General features: G+C 36.4%; 1 protein-coding gene across 1 annotated transcript in view; it reads right to left on the bottom strand.

Moving 5' to 3' along the window:
* DHX9 (DExH-box helicase 9) overlaps positions 1-21665 on the bottom strand; it is a 57984-nt gene that overhangs the window by 16164 nt on the left and 20155 nt on the right. The window contains exons 6-15 of the mRNA XM_007110962.4: positions 21279-21427; positions 18630-18676; positions 16977-17113; positions 16600-16689; positions 16333-16494; positions 16117-16194; positions 15393-15584; positions 7700-7841; positions 7177-7259; positions 1095-1251 (exon numbers count right to left, since the gene is read on the bottom strand). Of these exons, the coding sequence (XP_007111024.1) occupies positions 1095-1251; positions 7177-7259; positions 7700-7841; positions 15393-15584; positions 16117-16194; positions 16333-16494; positions 16600-16689; positions 16977-17113; positions 18630-18676; positions 21279-21427 (1237 nt within the window). The remainder of the gene's footprint in view (positions 1-1094; positions 1252-7176; positions 7260-7699; positions 7842-15392; positions 15585-16116; positions 16195-16332; positions 16495-16599; positions 16690-16976; positions 17114-18629; positions 18677-21278; positions 21428-21665) is intronic.

Below are 21665 nucleotides of genomic sequence, written 5' to 3'. Positions count from 1 at the left end.
GATTCATACACATGTATTTTTAGTTTTGTATCTATCCATTTCTATCTAAACACGAGTTCTTACTAATGTCTCCAACTGTAACCCAGTACCACAGGGTTCAGTCAAGCCTTCCCTCACACTTACCTGTAACCTCCCACCCACTCCAGCAGTAAACCCGGTTCCCACCATCTGTCATCCATTTAGTTATTTTGTCAATGCCAGTATGCATGCAAAGCAGTTGCAGGATTATTAACCTGTACCCTCGTGAGATATGAGTGCACTGACTTTTATTTCAGAGCTACCCTCACCTTCTGAATTTCAAGTTAGCATCCTGACGTAGCCATTCATCATTTCATAGGTACACTGCAAAATTTTTAGCTTATTTTCATTCCTTCAATTAGACTGTGCTGTAATTAATTTTTAAAACCAAGCTACTAGATGACTATTCTAGAAAGTGGTGATGACAAAATCTTCTAAATAAACTCTTAACAATCTGAAATATTTGACCTTGAAACACTCATCTTACTCTCATTTCAAAATCTGCCTGCTCTGGCTCTAGGAAAGATTGATTCTCTAGTTAATTTGACCCTGGCTGCTTAAACTTTTAACAGTATTTCCCATGAACATCTATAGGCATGTTAATTTACACTTGACTATAAAATCTTAAAAGTTAACTTTAGCTGTAAGGACAGGAAATTTACTGGATATGCAAACTCCTCAAGTTGTAAATGAAACTCACTACTGCTTGACTACAACCCCAAGAATGCTATGATGCATTTGATACCCTGATTTGGATTTTATTTTATTTTTTTTCGGTATGCGGGCCTCTCACTGTTGTGGCCTCTCCCGTTGCGGAGGACAGGCTCCGGACGCACAGGCTCAGCGGCCATGGCTCACGGGCCCAGCCGCTCCGCGGCACGTGGGATCTTCCCGGGCCGGGGCACGAACCCGTGTCCCCTGCATCGGCAGGCGGACTCTCAACCACTGCGCCACCAGGGAAGCCCAAGGATTTTATTTTAAATATCCTTTAAACTATGACTCCAATCTCTAGGATTAAGAAAATCCACACACTACAAAAAATGTTCACCCTCCCATCCCACCCCCACAATATTTACCTTGAACTGGGTAAGTCCTCCCATAAACTTCAATGATTGGGCAACTGAAGAAATATTCACAGAACATGCTCGTATCAATAGTAGCAGACATGAGAACAATGCGAACTTCAGGGTATGCCTGAACGACATCACGCAACACTACCAAAAGGAAGTCAGTCTATTAAAACACAAACACAAATGGAAAAATAAATGCATTGCAAAGTCCTTGCTCACAAGGTACAGCTAAAAGACTTCCTGTGTTAATAAGCCACAAGATATCAGTGAAATTCAGTTTCTTGGGCGGCTTGTAGAAGTAAGATGAAGGATTACAGTGGGATATGGTAACAGTATTTTTAAGAACAGTTGTAGCCTACTCGTTGTGTGAATTAGAAATGAGTGCTACTAGGGTAGGGGAAGGGAAGGGAAGAGAAAAAAAAACATTAACGAGAGGAAATTTTCAGTGAAATTTATATTTTCAGTTGCACAAACTACTAGAGAAAAGGGGAAAGCCATGATGAGCCAAAAATCAGTTTTCCAATCAACTGTAAAGTGAATCTTACAAATGCTGAAAAGGCTATATTTAGTCCATTCAAACAAAATAATGGTCGAGACATTTATTATTTAATAATGTAAAGTTTCCATCAACCCACCGAACAACAACATGAAAGCTAGAACTCTGATAGAACTTTTCTGCAGCTATGGGGTCTTCAAGTCTGCCTCCCCAAATACAGGAATCCACCATCCTGAATCTTTATTAGTCCTTTTCATATACCTTTCCTCTGATCTATATGCATATCTAACTAGACATACATACATATATACGCATGCATACATATATTTTAAGATTTACCTATTCTTAACTTTATGAGAAGGTATATTTTATGTAATCTTTGGAGATTTCCTTTTTCACATCCTATAGCACTGCTAAGACTCACCCATGTGTGAATCACCAGAGTTATTCTTTCTGATGACTATTTAAATATCCCAATGTATGTATGTACCCATTAATTCACCAGTAGATTTCTGGTGGTAACTACTGCAGGTATCTGGCTTGTTTCTGTGATTTTACTCTTACAAACATTTGCTACTCTGAACATCCTAAGTTCATGTCTCCTACGGTACATACGCAAGTTTCTGTGGTAAGTGTAGGTATGGAACTGCACTCATAGGATGTGTAAATGTTGAACTTTTGCAGATAATGCTCAACTATTTTCCTAAGGCATTCCACCAGTTCATAAACCACTATGAGCAATGGATAAGAGATCCTGCTGATATTTATATTCTCCAATACTTGGCATCATCACTTAAAATTTTATTAATCAAATGGATATAAAGTAGATGTATCTTATTATATGGTCTTGGTGTGCACTTTCCTATTCATCAATGAGACTGAACACCCCACCATGTGTACTAGCCAAATATAATTCCTCTTTTGTAAAATGCCTATTTGTATTTTTCCTTGTTTTTCTACTGAGTCATCTGTACTTTGCTTACTGATTTGTAGGAGGTGTTTATATTTTCTATACTAATCCTTTGTTGGCTATACTGGAATCTTCTAGCTTGTGGTTTTCCTTAAAGTATCTTTTGAATGAATACACGATCTTAATCTTAATATAGATGAATACCTCAGTCTTTTGTTTCATGGTTAATGCATTTCATGTTCTAAGAAATTCTTCCAGAAGGTCTAGAACTATGTTGCCCAATATAGCTGTGGCTACTGAGCACATAAAATGTGCCTGGTCTAAAGTGAGATGTGTTCTAAGTGTAAAATATACAGATTTTGAAGACTTAATATGAAAAAAACCCCACAAAAAACGTCAATATATTTTTTATATTGACAACATGAAAAAAATATTTTAGATATACTGAGTTAATTTTACCTGTTTCTTTTCACCTTTTAACATATGATGCTAGAAAATTAAAAACTGCATGTGTAGGCCACATTACATTTCTACTGGATAATGCGGTCTAGATGTCTACTTATATATTCTACTCAAGAGTTTTAAAACTGCTTTGGCATTTAAGTCCTTATCTATCCGGAGCTGATTTCTGTATCTGGTTATAAGGTAAGGATCCAAGTTCAAGCATTTCCTTATGGATGACCAATTGTTTCCAGCTCCATTTACTGAACAGTCCATTCCCTTTCCACTGATCTGACATGCCATCTATCACTCACTCTATTATACCGAAGCTGCATGCAACACACAATCTGTTTCTACACTCTGTATTACTGTTGGTCAAAGTGGCATCACGGGTACTATACTGTCTAATTATTATAGGTTCAAATTAAGTCCTGAGATCTATAAAGCAAGACCCTTCATTCTGCTCTTCTACAGGAGTCCTTGTTATTTTTGGCCATAAATCTTCCCTATAGGTATTCATAATCAGCCTATTAACAAAACCTACTGGGAATGGATTAGAATTGCATTCAGATGCGGATCAACTTCAGGCAAACTGACATCTATATTACATTAGCTGTGAACACAATCTGGTCTTTTCTAGTGTTTTGTAATGAAGTTTTATTTTTCCTGTATAAGTTTTGCATGTCTTTTTGTTGGACTTAGTCTCAGGTATTTGACATTCTGACTAGTGCAGTGGTATCTTTAGTTGTTTTGTTTGTAATGTACACAATGCAACAGACTTTTGTATATTAACTTTTTTTCCCAGCCATATTGCTAAATGTTTCTCTTTTTTTTTGGCCGTGAGGCATCCTTATTCCCCGACCAGGGATTGAACCCGTGCCCCCTGCAGTGGAAGTGTAGAGTCTCAACCACTGGACCGCCAGGGAAGTCCCCTATTGTATTATTTCTAATAATTGGTCTTTTAAGTTCTCTTGGGTTTTCCCCATAAAGTGACATTTAGATAAGGTTCATCTGAAAGAGAACATATGTTTCTGCAAAGGTGTTTTTCCATTTTTACTGTAAATAATACATTAATATAGACCTGACAATCTTTTAAGAAAAGTTGACCAAAGCCACTTATTTTGGGGGAAAATAGTAATGATGATCCATGATGTTTCTAGTGTGACCTGGAATAATTTATAAACTCTAAGAACACTGGTATGTTACCATGCTAGTAAAGAAAATACTGAAACATTTATTTTGATTAAATTAATTGGGGGGGGGAACATCAGTTTTCAAAAGATTCTGAATGACAAAAGCAGCAAAAATTTTATCCTACGGAATAGATTTGATTTAAAAAGGTCATCTGAAAGACCATGCAAACTTTCTTACTTGCTTTAGCTCAACCATAAAGATCAAAATTTTGCTAAAACTAAGTATGATGAACAACAACGGCTATGGAATTATTTTCTAAAGAGAAGGAGCTCCAATGAATATTTTAAGTAACAGTAGCTTGGAAACAGTTTGAATGACATACTGTCCACCCACTAATACCTTTGTGTAGATATGTAAAAGAGTGCCATAAAAACAAGTCACTGATTTATGGTATCAATGTTTGAATTATACAATTGTATAATAAGTTAATTCTATACAAGTTTTGCCAAGGACCAAAAGAGGATAGGGTGTGAAAAAAATTCTAGTTTTTTCTTAATTCTGGCATGATTATCATTAATGTTGGAAAAGACTAATAAAGCTGCAAACATCCGAAAACACACCATTAACTATATTAAATTTAAAATTGTGGAAATTCCCTGGCTGTCCAGTGGTTAGGACCCGGGTTTGATCCCTGGTCAGGGAACTAAGATCCCACAAGCCAGGCGGCGGGGGAAAAACAATGTAAAATTTATCACAGATAAATTTTCAATTCAAAGAAAAATTGATTATTAAAATTCCATCAGCTATTCAGTGATAAATCATTAGTTCAGTTGCTGAATTATGCTAACTTAATGATCACTGCAATCATACTTACTTTACAATAAGAGGTCTTTACTTTTAGAACTCTGTGATTTAACAAAGGAAAAAAAAGGGTTTAATGGCTTTGCTAAAAAAGGTGTCCAATATCTTAGTGACCGAAGTTCATAATTTTGATAGAAGTTGTAAGCTATGGGAAAATGGAAATAAAGACATTCTACTTCATTTCTCTTTATTCAGAATTTTAGCACTGGTACCTTACCATCACTCTCAAGTTACTTACATTTATGTCTCTTTCATGTATTTCATCTACAATTACATGACTGATTCCTCGAATGCCTGCTTCTAATTTTCTTAGGAGTACACCTTGAAAAGAAAGAGTAAACACTGGAGATGAGTTTCTATGTTAAAGTAGGGAGGTAAGGAAAAGTGCAAAGAAACCAATTTCTAGACAATCAACTATGCTTCACCTACTATAACCCCAGCGTTTTAGGAAAGAAATAATCACTGGTATATTTAAATTATTAAAGAAGTGATCACTTAGTCTATAACACATTTGTCTAATGAAAACATATTTAACAGTTCCAGCAACCTAAGCTGATTTCATTTGCTCTGCACTACAACAGCCAGCAGGTACATAACACCCTCCATGAAGAAAAAAAATTGCCAAAAGTTCTGTTTAAACAAGAATGCTGAAACTGGGTTCTTGATTTATTATTTCCAGTCATTATGTGCTATTATCAAGTTTTCTTCACAAACACAATGTAAACCCCAAGTGAAAGGCCAAAATAAAACAGATTACTGACCCACAGTACAAAACATTATACTGGCATGAGGGCGGGGAAGTATAGACTCAAATCGAACACTATAGCCACAACTTTTTCCAGGCTCTTCTCCTCTCTCATATGCAACTCGCTCTGCCACAGAAACTGCACTGATTCTCCTGGGCTGAGACAAAAAAAAAAAAAGTGATTTAAAAGATACAAAATTAGTTACACTTGTTTATTAGGGTTATTAAATCACTGTAGTAAAACTGACCCACTGCCAGCTCAGTAATCAACAGAAATAATAATAGTAGTGATAACATTTAGGAAGCTCCAAAGTTTATTAAAAAAAAAAAAAAATTACCACTTAATTTCCTGACAATCTTTTAAGAAAAGTTGACCAAAGCCACTTATTTTGGGGGAAAATAGTAATGATGATCCATGATGTTTCTAGTGTGACCTGGAATAATTTATAAACTCTAAGAACACTGGTATGTTACCATGCTAGTAAAGAAAATACTGAAACATTTATTTTGATTAAATTAATTGGGGGGGGGAACATCAGTTTTCAAAAGATTCTGAATGACAAAAGCAGCAAAAATTTTATCCTACGGAATAGATTTGATTTAAAAAGGTCATCTGAAAGACCATGCAAACTTTCTTACTTGCTTTAGCTCAACCATAAAGATCAAAATTTTGCTAAAACTAAGTATGATGAACAACAACGGCTATGGAATTATTTTCTAAAGAGAAGGAGCTCCAATGAATATTTTAAGTAACAGTAGCTTGGAAACAGTTTGAATGACATACTGTCCACCCACTAATACCTTTGTGTAGATATGTAAAAGAGTGCCATAAAAACAAGTCACTGATTTATGGTATCAATGTTTGAATTATACAATTGTATAATAAGTTAATTCTATACAAGTTTTGCCAAGGACCAAAAGAGGATAGGGTGTGAAAAAAATTCTAGTTTTTTCTTAATTCTGGCATGATTATCATTAATGTTGGAAAAGACTAATAAAGCTGCAAACATCCGAAAACACACCATTAACTATATTAAATTTAAAATTGTGGAAATTCCCTGGCTGTCCAGTGGTTAGGACCCGGGTTTGATCCCTGGTCAGGGAACTAAGATCCCACAAGCCAGGCGGCGGGGGAAAAACAATGTAAAATTTATCACAGATAAATTTTCAATTCAAAGAAAAATTGATTATTAAAATTCCATCAGCTATTCAGTGATAAATCATTAGTTCAGTTGCTGAATTATGCTAACTTAATGATCACTGCAATCATACTTACTTTACAATAAGAGGTCTTTACTTTTAGAACTCTGTGATTTAACAAAGGAAAAAAAAGGGTTTAATGGCTTTGCTAAAAAAGGTGTCCAATATCTTAGTGACCGAAGTTCATAATTTTGATAGAAGTTGTAAGCTATGGGAAAATGGAAATAAAGACATTCTACTTCATTTCTCTTTATTCAGAATTTTAGCACTGGTACCTTACCATCACTCTCAAGTTACTTACATTTATGTCTCTTTCATGTATTTCATCTACAATTACATGACTGATTCCTCGAATGCCTGCTTCTAATTTTCTTAGGAGTACACCTTGAAAAGAAAGAGTAAACACTGGAGATGAGTTTCTATGTTAAAGTAGGGAGGTAAGGAAAAGTGCAAAGAAACCAATTTCTAGACAATCAACTATGCTTCACCTACTATAACCCCAGCGTTTTAGGAAAGAAATAATCACTGGTATATTTAAATTATTAAAGAAGTGATCACTTAGTCTATAACACATTTGTCTAATGAAAACATATTTAACAGTTCCAGCAACCTAAGCTGATTTCATTTGCTCTGCACTACAACAGCCAGCAGGTACATAACACCCTCCATGAAGAAAAAAAATTGCCAAAAGTTCTGTTTAAACAAGAATGCTGAAACTGGGTTCTTGATTTATTATTTCCAGTCATTATGTGCTATTATCAAGTTTTCTTCACAAACACAATGTAAACCCCAAGTGAAAGGCCAAAATAAAACAGATTACTGACCCACAGTACAAAACATTATACTGGCATGAGGGCGGGGAAGTATAGACTCAAATCGAACACTATAGCCACAACTTTTTCCAGGCTCTTCTCCTCTCTCATATGCAACTCGCTCTGCCACAGAAACTGCACTGATTCTCCTGGGCTGAGACAAAAAAAAAAAAAGTGATTTAAAAGATACAAAATTAGTTACACTTGTTTATTAGGGTTATTAAATCACTGTAGTAAAACTGACCCACTGCCAGCTCAGTAATCAACAGAAATAATAATAGTAGTGATAACATTTAGGAAGCTCCAAAGTTTATTAAAAAAAAAAAAAAAATTACCACTTAATTTTATGGTAGACAGTTAAAAATGCTGTTTTTCATTTTGTATACAAAGTGATTCCAAGGTTTTTATAGAAAATAAAATTTCTTCACCATTAGCCCTAACTCTTAATGGCATCAAGTGATTTTCCAGTAGGGAAGCAGACATCACACGTGGAGAGCTTGTTCTTATAACTTCCTACCACAGTGCAGGCACATGTTAAAAGAACTATTTAACTGAGATGTACGGGTTATTAGGAAGGTGAACAACCTCCTCTGCCATATCTACGATTCATTCACTTATTAACTCACAAAGTAAGCAGTCATAGCTTATCTGTATTGATATCAGGTGCCACAAAAGGTGCTAGAGATAAAAAACAACAAAACAACAACAATAAAAAACACCTCAATGAAATCCACTCCTGGTTTTGATGAGCTTATGTAGCTGGGAAAACTGAGTTTATATTACCTTTTCCAGCAATATACATGCTGTTAGCAATAAATATGCTGAACCCTAAGGACAATTATGGGTTAAAATTTTAAGTGTTGGACCTTTACTTTTATGAAAACTTCCAAAGTGTCCTCTGTCTTCTAAGTACACAAAACAGCATTTACTTGGTGGATACCATGGCTATTATGATATCGTGAATGTACAGCTATGCAGGTACATGCAGATTTAGACTAAATGCTTCCAGGTTGCCTCGTATTTGACTTTGTCAAAAAGTTCCTGATGATAGATTGTATTTTAGTTCCTAGACTGAGAAAGTTTTTTCCGAGTTCCATATTTAGTTAAGTACCTATATGATTATACCCCAGGTCATATGACATGATCATTTAGGGAATCAGAGGCTAATACAATCTTAAAAAACAAAAACCAACCAAACAAAAAAAAAAACCCCCAAACCAAAAAACCAGTAGCTTCACTAGAGCTATCAACATCCTCTGAGTTAATATAAAACACGATTTATTAATTTCTATATCCCCTAACACAAGAGTCCCTTATGGTATGTGGCTAGTAACACATACAGTTGAAGTATACAATCACCTAGTTCATATTTATCCTGTCCAGCAAGGTAAGGGATTAAAAGATGCCATCTTGAACATACTGTACATTTTCCTGAGCTTATATTCTTTCTGGTTTATGTGCCTTGTTTCGCTGAACAATGCTAGCTTTTAATGACCATTGCTGACCAGTTCTCTACACCTCACTAACTATGAATAAAAGTGTTACATGAAGGACTGAGTTATGCATTTGTCCATAAAGAGAAGCATTCTGCTATATACTTATGTCAGGGAATGTGAAGGTGATATTCCACTAAAGGTATAAAATACAAAGTTTTTTTGGGCATTTTCAAGAAGTTCTTTGCATTCTACAAAGAACAGGTAAATGCTCAACACTATTATCGCTTTTCTCTCCTTTTGTCTTTTCTACAGTTTTCAACATTTCTACTAAATAGCTGGCTTCTAGAAAAACTTCAACTCAATTAGGATATTTGACTCTTCTGAGGTGTATTTCTATGCTACTGGATAGACAAGGATTGCTTTTACCAGCTTGAGGCTACTTTCAGGTCAATCACCTTTGTAGTTTCCAGCCTTTGAAAGTGAATATGGACAGGAGATGGCATATTCCATAAGCAGCACTTACTGTAGTCCTTAACGGTACAGCCCTCACCTCCCAAGCCATCCACGACAGAGGGTGTTACAAATTAACACAAGAAGTGCTAAAACAACCATCTTCAGAAGCCCTACTGACCAACTTTCCTTGACTAAAAGCAGAAAACATCAATATCAAGATGACTATTCAAACAGCAAAGAAACAAATGACCCTACAATCTCCTTTCCATGTTTTGTATGCTTCTCTAACTTATCGCCTTCCAATTTCAACAGCCCTGACTTCAATATTTAAAATACATATTAAAAAGAGAAGTGCTTCTTTTATTCATAACTGATCCAACTGGAAATCAGTATGATTCTTCCTGAGGGGAGTATGGCAAAATGCATAAAACTTAAAATATGCATACCCTTTGACCCAACAATTCCATGTCTAGGAATTTATTCCAATGAAATAATCCAATGAGAGTATAAAATGTATGCACAAGTATATTCACCCCAGCATACATAAATACCAAAATATTAGAAACGATCTTAAAGTATCTCCATCATTTAAGAATAAAATAAACGTATATGCATAAAATGGAAAATTATGAAGTCATTAGAAAATTATTCCGTTGCTTTAATAGCAGGTGTGCTGTTACATAAAGGGGACAGGTTAGGATGGTGTACATACAGTATATGTACATGGAGTCTGAAAGGATAAAGGCTAAAAGTAAAAATGATTACTTCTGGATGGTGGGATTCTGCGTGGGCTTTGGTTTCTTTTAAAATTTACTTTATTTTCTTATTTTTTTCCCAATGGGTATATAATACTTTTAGAGTCAGAAAAAGGCAGCTATAAGTAAAATCTTATTCTCAGTATAATTCTTAGCTCATTATAAATATCCACAGGATAGGCATTTTGTGTGGGAGAACAATGCTTAATGTGAAAGACTATTAATGTTTAAACACTTCTGAGACTGCATGCTACCTGATAACCTATAAATAGGTTGCTCTATTTATCCCCTGAATAATTTCTGTCTTTTCCCTTGGATATTCAATAACTGTTTTACATACTGCCTTACAATGAATAAATACAAAGCAAGGTTCAACTCTTTCTACACCCGCAGAACTACCTTTCCACATATGGTTTAACTTATCCTCTCTTAAATATTCTATAGTATACAGAAATATTCTATATTCTATAAATATAAAGATTCAAGACTATAGAGACCCCCCAGAACAATCATAATTAAGATCTGTGTAATAACAGTAAAAACCATGACTGCATGTACTATCTTATTTGTGCTTCAGAATAACAGTGAGATTTTTTTTTCCATTCTAATAGATAAAAACACAAGTTCACAGGTAAAGGTATTTTGCCCAAATTCATATACATGACTTTAGATGTAATACAAATTTTCTTTACTCCCAACTAAGCCTTTTCCCAACTATTCTGCCTCGTTATAATTTTATGCTGTATTTGGATTAAATAACACAATAACCCATTTAAGTGAAACTAGTTAAAAAGTAGTGGTGATGAAAGCAACGGATAATGTTAAGTCATTCCAACAGAATACTTCAAATTATCCTCTAGCATATGAGCTTTTCTTTACATTTTCATTGCATATTTATACGCTCTCATTTGCTCTGTACAATCTCATTATTCTTGCCTGGAGACCAGCCATACTAATAGTTCTAAGTGATTACCTCTTCTTCACAATTCTATGTTCACTTTAATTAATTAAAACAGCTAATTCTACCAGTAAAACTTTCCATACCACAAGCAGCTAAGACTTGTCTCAAAGTGTTCTTCTACAGTATTCTAAAATCTGCATCCTTTATACCCCTCTTGACATTTATCCAGAACTATAATTTCTCTTCTTAGCGATCTCTAACTGAAAGAGTACTGCTTTCAGAACTTTGCACCCCTATTTCTCATCTGGGTATTTAAATACATGGTAATAGAACTAGGCTGCAATAAAATACAAGATTTCTAAGGCATCAGATATCACAAAACATACCAGACTCCACTTTCTCTATTTTCTCAGTTCTGATTTATTTTACATGACGGACAGCTGTATCCTGAAATGCTGGTACCTTGGGGTACGTGCAGGATTGCCAAAATATTCACAGATGTTAATTTAACATACTTGATTTGCATCCTAGCAATTTTAATTCACCTCTCTCAACATCTTTAAGATCAGAAAATAACTATTTCCTATTTTCAACTGTTGCACACTCACACCCTAAGTTTTAAATGGCTTGAGTATGAATAGCCTGCAGGCACAAAAAGGATACAGTGAGTTTGGTATAGAATTCACACTAAAGCTGGTGGTAAGGTTATGAGTTAAGGTTTGAGCTACTCATTCTATTTTATTCTAGTTCATAATAACTCTCAGCTTGTGCTCTATACTTGAAATAACACATTTAACCAAGCACATAAAAAACTTAGGTAATAACTTCATGTGGTTTCCTATATATGACTGCCAGTGGAGGAAAAAGAATGAGGGCTTCCCTGGTGGTGCAGTGGTTAAGAATCCACCTGCCAATGCAGGGGACACGGGTTCGAGCTCTGGTCCAGGAAGATCCCACATGCTGCGGAGCAACTAAGCCTGTGTGCCACAACTACTGAGCCTGTACTCTAGAGCTCGCAAGCCACAACGACTGACTCCATGTGCCACAACTACTGAAGCCCGGGCACCTAGAGCCCACGCTCCGCAACAAGAAAAGACACCACAATAAGAAGCCCACACACTGCAATGAAGAGTAGCCCCCACTTGCTGCAACTAGAGAAAGCCCACACGCAGCAACGAAGACCCAACGCAGCCATAAATAAATAAATGCATGAATAAATAAATAAATCGAAAGATGATACAACAGTGATATTACTACAAAAATTATTAATGCTGTCTCAGACTGCCTTAACAGAAATACTATATAATACCACAATTATTAAGAACTGTATTCTACAATGACCAATCAGTATGTTCAGGCCTACCTTCTCAGGTAGGATCCTGATGCTTCAAATGTGCTTAACCACCTTAGACTCTATCTCCATGGCTGAACTATAGCTGTTTATAAAACAAAGGAGATATACTAGGACACTATACAAACTTTTGAAGACTTATTATAGGCAAGAGAAATCAGAGACTGATTTGGGGACAAGCACTAGTACAAAAACATGGAAGCCACAGAATGTCGATTTCATATGACAGGTCAGTCATTTGTCCAAAATCAGAAGACACAGGCTACATCTCCACACAACTGGAAATTTTCAAGCAGAAGTTAGGTGACCATCTATTACACACATTCCACCCTGAGTAGAAAGATGGAATAATTCTCTGAAGTGTCTTTCAATTTCATGAATCTATCACTTTATGAAACAATATAAATAAAGAACTAGTTGATAAATGAAAGCTGTTTTATACACAAAAGAAGTAGAATAACATTTGATCCACCCTCCACACTGCAGCTTCACTGCTCTTGTTTGTTACAGCCTACATATAGAAATCTGTTCATTTTACAGATGAAACCACCAGAAATGTCCAAATTATTTGGGAAGGGACACAAGTTAGTAAGCAAATTATACGAAGTTGAAGACCACAGTACAAAAACTATTTTTGTCTGGAACAAACAGAAGCCATTTTCGTCTGGAACGATTTGGATTTGATAAGTCAGACAGCAGGTGAAAAAAAATCACTTCTCACTTGGGCGGGGGTTAGTTTTTTTCATACTCATGACATGCAAACAACTTCTGAGTGAAACCATAGGTGTTCAGCTCATTTGCTGAACTCAGCATTTCTGCCTATATGGCTGAACTGCTTTGGATTTAAAAATGGAGACTGGTAGTAAGGAAGGAGGGCAGAGCAGAGCTCAAAGTTCTTCTGTAAAATGGCGCCCTCCTGAACAATATACCTCCTGAAAAATCAGATAAGCATTAAGAGCAAGTATATTTTATTGATGTACTTAAGGTTGGAACTTCTGCCACGAGGCAAAGAAATCATAGCCAGTTTGGGGAGTGAGAAGGGCAATCAAAGAACATTTTGAGAAGAAGAAAACTAAGGGTCCTATCCCAGAAAAATGGAGACCTATCATATTTTTTTCAAGCTTAAAATATCATCCATTTTAAATGCACTCCTTCAGTCATTTTTTTAAGGCCCCCCCAAACCCAACTCTCCTATAAAATAGAGGTCAATTTTAAGACATACTTCATTTCAGACATGCTAAAACAATATGGTTTGCACATGTCCACATAAATGCATGTGTACAAACATCTTTTGCTATTTCAAGATTCATAACTCTCCCCTGAGTATCAATTAAGCTTCCCAGGTTAAGAATCCCTAAGTCAAGGTCTGAGCCAGACTGAGAGGTAGTATCTGGCTAATTACAATGCTCTCCTTTCAAGTGCCAAAAGTACAGGGTTAGAGCTGACAAGAACTGCTTTAACCTAAGAAGACTGCTCTTCCCTAAGCACTGTGACAAACTTGCAGGCACTGCTTACTGCTAGCAAGGTAACAACAGAATGTAGCAGTCAAAGGGGGAATACTGAAGGCTGACTGTTTGGTTATGAATCCTAGTTTCAACAACTTCCTGTGTTAACCTTGGACAAGGTTCGTGCCTTAAGTTACTAAAAGAGAAATATTAAATAATATAGTACTTACATCTTAGTGTCATAAACTTTAAATGAGTTAAAAAAAATATCAACTGTTTAAAACAGAAGCTGGATAGAACTACCATACGACCCAGCAATCCCACTACTGGGCATATACCCTGAGAAAACCATAATTCAAAGAGTCATGTACCACAACGTTCACTGCAGCTCTATTTACAATAGCCAGGACATGGAAGCAACCTAAGTGTCCGCTGACAGATGAATATATAAAGAAGATGTGGCACATATATATACATATATATGTGGCCCATATATATACAATGGAATATTACTCAGCCATATAAAGAAACGAAATTGAGTTAAAAAAAAAAAAAAAAAAGACACAGACCTACTAGAGAATGGACTTGAGGATACGAGGAGGGGAAAGGGTAAGCTGTGACAAAGTGAGAGAGTGGCATGGACATGGACATACACACACTACCAAATGTAAAACAGATAGCTAGTGGGAAGCAGCCGCATGGCACAGGGAGAGCAGCTAGGTGGTTTGTGACCACCTGGAGGGGTGGGATAGGGAGGGTGGGAGGGAGGGAGACGCAAGAGGGAAGAGATATGGGAACATATGTATATGTATAACTGATTCACTTTGTTAATAAAGCAGAAACTAACACACCACTGTAAAGCAATTATACTCCAATACAGATGTTAAAACAAACAAACAAAACAGAAGCTGGTGTATAATACCCATTCAGCTAAAGTCAACCATTTATCTGTTTTTTTGTCTTCTTCTATCTTGTCTACTCTTGCTCTGACTGGTTTTTATTGAACATTAAGGTGATAAGATAAAGAGAACCAAGGTTTGGATGTAAACTTAAGGAGAAAGTACTCTCTTTTGTTCAATTCTAGGCCCAAAGACTCCCTCTAGCCCAGACCAAAAGAATCCTCCACATGGTTCAGTTTAACTTATCGGTGAGTTATACTGGAGATTAACACAGACTTAAATTCCTTTCATGCCTTTTTCTTTTCTTAATTTAAAAAGGCCTAATGCTCTATCACTTTCAGAATTTTATGTCACTACAAAGGGGAGTTGATCAAAGAATCAGGAATGGTCAGGCTTCTAGGTGTTTCCACCTCTCAAACCCTATCCACACCAGGCACACCCCTCGTAAGCTGGCTTGCTACTTACCTGAGTTACTACAATATTACACTCCGCTGCTCGGTCATTCTGGATAAAGTCATCTAGAATAAACTGGGGAACTTGTGTGGTTTTACCACATCCAGTAGCGCCTCGGATAATAACAACTGGATTTTGACTAATTGCTTCCAGGATTTCACTTTCAAATTTCTTCACAGGCAGTAACTCTCTCTCCTGTAAGATCTGTATTAGAAAAGTTACACCTCAAATCTCTACCAACATACATATTAGAAACAACTATCTTAATTCTAAAAAAAATCTGCCATCTCTATAAAAAGTTATTCCTTTCCACTGGCTGCGTACTCAAAATATACTTTTTCATAAAAGAATGTATATATTTATACCTCTAGTTGAACAGTCTCTTTCCATTAAATTTCTGAAGAATCTATCTTTTGGCCTTATCCACACCAGTATTTTCCTCCTTTTCTCCCTAGACATTACATATACATTCCCTTTCTTCTAACATTTTAAGTTGATTCACTCAGAAAATACCAAAAAACTACCAAAAAAAGAAAAAGTTATTATCCCACATCTTCCACTTTAAGAATCACAGGCCCTTAACTCACAACCACTACCCTCAGAGGTAGCCAGGATTAGCATCTTTGATCTACCTTTTACTAGAAGGGCAAAAACATATTATTCGCTGTCCTTCTGCCCACACCTAGAAAGTTCTGAGACTGTGAGCACCTTATGTCTAAATACGTCACAGACTTACTGCTTGCAAATCATGATCCTGTTCCAGCTGATACAATGATTCACTCTTGAGGTCCATGCTTATTTGTTCTGGAGTAGCCTGTAAAATGAGAAGGCAACAGTCACACAAAAGCATAATTCAGCTTCAAAATGAATCATTTTTAATCTAGATTTCCTAATGAAATATATTCGAAAGTAAAACACGAGAGTCTGATCTCAAAAACAATGTTGCACTCACGTAAGCCAGGGGCCCCTCATCAATGTTGCTACTAGTCCAAGGATTCCAGTTGGATTGCGGAGGTGACCAAGGAACCACGCCCACTTGGTTCTGCCGCTGAGATGGCTCAAAATGAGCCAATTTGCCAAGGTTGAGTACAACAGGCACAGAAGGATCATCAGGCTATTAAAAATAACAGAAAACAAAACCAAACCAAAAAACATTACTAGTTGCTTGTCTGACTAGAGAAGTTCAATACAAAGGTAAACTAAATAGCTGTATGCTTACTAGGGGCACGATCTCAAGATTTAGCTCCTGAATGATGTTCTGCAGCTGATGCTCCAAATCTTGAGAAAGGTTAACTTTGTAGGGCTCCACCTACAGAAAAGGGATGGCCATGAAAATCATGTAACATACACACGAACACTACTCAAATCTACTACAGCAGGGTCAAGAGTATGCAGTCGACACTAGGTCTACAATAGTCCTAAAGCCAACAAGTCAGTTCCCTTGTGAAAGAATTACTTAAAGATGATTAGTAGGGGGCCATTTCCATTTCTTGAGGTGAGAGTCCTAGAACTATCAAACTTCTTTAGCCAAATATTAAACAGAAGCTAAATTGAATCTTACAATATCTCTTTGGGCTACTAGGTCTAAAGACTCACTGTCTCTCCTTCTTTCTTCTTTGTAAGTCCAGAGTAAGCTTCAATCACTCCAAGGTGGTAGAGTTGTCTGACAAGTGACAGCGCACAGGACTGTGCTGCCAATTTTTTATTTGATCCATGTTCGCGTGCAAAAATCCCTATAATTTAAGGTCAGGATTACCAAGGACAGAAGGATAAATCGTCTAAGTAAAGAAAACATCTCAACATATGCAACTAGGAGGTTAGGTACAAAAGCTGCCCTAAAATACAGAGTACGTTATGAGTTCTAAGTTCCTTTTCATTCTAACTGCTAACCAAAAGCCATACTTTAACAGCTTATCAACTAAATAGCCAACCATCTTGATTACAGGCACACACTAAGACACATACAAATCATTATAAAAGCAAATAACCTATTTCAACAAAGTTATTATTAACATCATTTGGCATTAAAACAGGGAAAGAAAAGAGAGTTTAACTTCTGAAAAGTAAAGGATCAAAAAGCAAATCAAAGGAAAGAAAATGGGCCCAAAGTGCCTAGACCAGGAGACACCAATCTTCTTCCATAAAGGGTCAGATAATAAATATTTTAGGCTTTGCAGGCCACATCGTCTCTGTCACAATTACTCAGCTCTGTCTCTCAAGTGAGAAAGCATTCACTGACAATACTTAAACCAGGGTTTGACAAACATATGGGCCCAGGAACTAAAAATGTTGTAAAATTTTTAAAGAGTCATAAATATAAGACAGAAATAATGTGTGATATATGTGACCCACTAAGCTTAAAATATTTATCTGGACTTTTACAAAAGTTTGTTCTTCCCTGACATAAACAAATGACTGTAGCTGTGTTCCAATAAGTTTAAAATAAACTCCCATTCACACAGAGTAACTTAGCTTTAAGGTCTAGGATAAAAAAATTCAACATCATCTCCTCATGATTCATTCAAAGGCTTGATTCTATTAGAAGTTTTTGATATACTAAATTTAAGTCATCAGAGTTAGCTGCAGAATTCTCAAGCTGGGAAGACTATTTAGTCATTTCTCCCAACTTTTAGTGAAGTAAACTGAGTCCCAGCAAGGTAGGTGTGATTTATTCGAAGTCACAATACTCGCTAGTAACAAAACCAGGTACACAGGGCTATTCCTTACTTTCAAGCATGACACACCGCTTGCTTTAAACTAAGAATAAAGGCAATATATCTTTGCCTTTCAACTTCCTTTATGAATAACCCCAACCTGGTCCTTAAGTGCTTCCTCAGGGTAACCTTCTCACCTTTTCTTGACTCTGTGACTCTTAAATGCTCACATTCACTTTTAGGCCTCCAATCCTATCAACTGATTAACTCCTTTCTAAATGTCATCTAGCTAGCCTTACCCAAAGGAATTATATCTTTTATGTAGAAAGATAAAAAAACATTTAAAAAATTCTTTGACAGTGGCAGATTCTTCAGTAGCCTACCACCTCTTATCCTTTGAAATGTAAACTAACACAATCTTTCTTTTCACATGCAAAAATGGGAAACTGGGCCTTCTAATATTCTAAAATACCCTAAATGCTACCTTATATCATGGACTCCTTCAAATTAATAAAGCTTACATATATGTGGCTCAAGACTTTAAAGCGAATACTACTCCACTATACAAGGGTCAGAGTATCAGGGAAGCACTTACTTCTGCCCAGCTGCTTGATATAAATGGTCATTTCTGCAATAAAGCTCCTGTAAGAACATATATAAACAAGGTTAGAAATTTCGCTCTTAGAAATTATTAAATCCAGGACTCCCAAATCAGGCAGGCTTTCCAACTGCATAGGCAAATCAAAGCAAAAAACCACTGTAAACACTTATGTCTGTTCAATCCTAGAACAAATGAAGTACATAAACTTCAAATAATGCATAACATGGCACGAGACAGCTGTAATCAAAGTTGATGAACCAACTGTTCACGAAAAGAAAATGTTAGGGTTTTTGGTTCTATATTTACTTACTTTTAACTCTTATTTCACAGGTTGCAGTCTGAATAGCTAGAACACATTCAGTGAAAAGGAATTTTCCACTCAGCTTGAGGCCAAGAAATAAAATAGGCCTAAAACTCCTTAAATTATAGATGTGATTGTTTTAAGATTCCTTTGCATGGGCCACTCACTAATGATTTCAATCTGCTAAGATAAGCTAAATATACGCAGGTATGCACACATACACATGGGTGTACAAACACTGTGTACATGTCAGTGGTTCCTGAAGTGGGGATCTGATATCTGCCTGCAGTTGGAAGCAGCCCTTGATAACAAAAAATTTAGCTTACTTATATCACACTTTATTTCAATCAGGTCCTGGAGAACAAAATTTTTATTTTTATTTTTATTTTTTTTGTGGTACGTGGGCCTCTCACTGTTGTGGCCTCTCCCGTTGCAGAGCACAGGCCCCGGACGCGCAGGCTCAGCGGCCATGGCTCACGGGCCCAGCCGCTCCGCGGCATGTGGGATCTTCCCGGACCGGGGCACGAACCCGTGTCCCCTGCATCGGCAGGCGGACTCTCAACCACTGCGCCACCAGGGAAGCCCAAACAAAATATTTTTGAAAATTATAGCTAAAATTGCTAGCAGATTCTAGGGAATAAATTTAGGTTTTAACAAGGGCAAAAATGCCCTTTGAAAACTATGCTTTCTGATCCTTCCACTACTCATGTACATTCTAACCTTGAGTTTGTGCTGTGAATAAAAGGTTAGGGGAGACTTTAGAAAAAAAATAAATGTTAGATTCCTTCCTATACCTCTTGTGAACTGACCTTCAGGCACAGCGGCTTCAGGGGTCAAAGGCCACTGGCTTTCAAGGGAACAACATCCACCCTTTCATTAATGACACCGATGCCAGTATGTTTCTCAGCCAGGCTTAAAGTCAGCACTCAATCTCATTCTCCTCCACCTAGGGGGAACAGCAACACCAGAAATCAGTTTACAATAGTTTCCCATGTGATTGCTTAGTTCAGCCTAAGCAGCAGCACATGTGTGTATGAACACAGACCTCTGGTGTTGCTGTCTGTTATGCCTTTAAATAAAGGACATATAAGGAGCAATGCTGTCTTAGCTCCCCCAACTGTCTCTGCCTTCCTCGTCATAGCCTGAATTCTTCAACTTTGTATCAGAAGTCAATAAGAAACTTAAAAAAAAAAATGTTTATAATAAGCTTGAGGCATAAATTATCTAACTGTTTTTAAAGTCACCAAGAAGTGCTACTAAGCCCAATCAGTGCAGAAAAACAAAATATTTTTTAAAAAAACATCAACAAATGAATCTTTCCTTTATGATCTTTGAGGGTTTAAAAAAGTCTGACATCAAAATTAAGTATCTGAGAATTCAGGATTGAACAAAAAAGTGGGAAGCAGGGGGAACCATGCTCTGAACATCATTTTGACCAGTGTCAAAGTTTTTCGTTAGTTATTATTTTAGGGCTGCTAGATGCAACCAAAGAACCCTTTGATTTTCAAGGGAAAAACTTTTGATGTATTTTGAATAATTTATTTCATATAAGGACAGCAAATTAAATCATCCAGATTTCCATTATAACATTCCCTCCCTTCCAATAAATTATAGTGCCCCCAGAAGAGTCTAATCCATATGAGCCTTCCTGGGAGTAATAATGACTACACCCTGGAATGCTCTCAGGAAGAACAGCAAGCAGGCTGAGAAACATACTGTCACTGTTAGAACAACCTCCTCCCTTTATTATGTTCAGTTTTATAAATTTAACAGAATAAAAGTGTGCTAATTTAACTCACATACAAAGATTGAGGCTCTCCTTCAGCTTTACACTAAGACCTTAAAACTTGAATAATAGGATTCAAGAGCTGGCAACTTTCCAAGCTGATGAGAAATTTGGATCTAGATGCAATGCCATCTACCTCTGAAGACTCTAAACTTGTGTCTAACTTGACACATTGAAGAAATAAATATTATAACTGCCTCTAATACCACAGTGAACAATGAACTCACTACCTCTGTCTGATTTTTAAGTCAATTATGGACAAACCACTACTTGTGGCTACGAGTTTTGCCTCTCAGATTCATACGAGAACCTAAAAGTCTAGCAACACAAAGAGATTTTTGCAGAACTTCTTACACAGCTAAAATCACACTCCTAACTGCAAACCATGGTAAACGGCACATTACAAATCAATGACAATTTTTCTTGGGCAAAGTAACATATCTTTTCACAATTTGCTGCTAATCCACAAACTGAACCAGATAGCACGTACAAAATAGAACAATGACTATACAAAACCCTAACTTACTACAGAAGTCAAAGAGTGAAACAAGCAAACCTGTTGTGATCAGGACCCACTTGGGTGTACTTATATTCTCCTTGGATCTTTTCTTTTTGGAAATATTGGTTCAGACGAGCCTTAGCATTTTCCAAGGTCCAGTTTCCATGTAGCCCAGCATTTAAATCCACTTCTTCGGATTCAAGGGTCTGTTGAATCAATGATAATTAAATTTGGCTGCGCTAAGTTTAGTTATGTACACTTAAGGCACAAAAATTTATAACTTTTTTGTACCACGCTTTATAATGCAAAAGTTGTTTTTTTAATAGTTTCTAATCCTAGTCAAAATTGAACCAGAATTTAGTTTTTATTCCATGTGACAGCCCTATTGTATAAACAAGCTATTAGTTAATGTACTGTATTTAAACTGTTCCAAAGAAACCTCTG

This window comes from Physeter macrocephalus, chromosome 4, assembly GCF_002837175.3.
Source record: "Physeter macrocephalus isolate SW-GA chromosome 4, ASM283717v5, whole genome shotgun sequence".
Lineage (NCBI taxonomy): Eukaryota > Metazoa > Chordata > Mammalia > Artiodactyla > Physeteridae > Physeter > Physeter macrocephalus.
The sequence above is the reverse complement of the archived record's forward strand: the minus strand, read 5'-3'. Positions and strand labels throughout refer to the sequence as shown.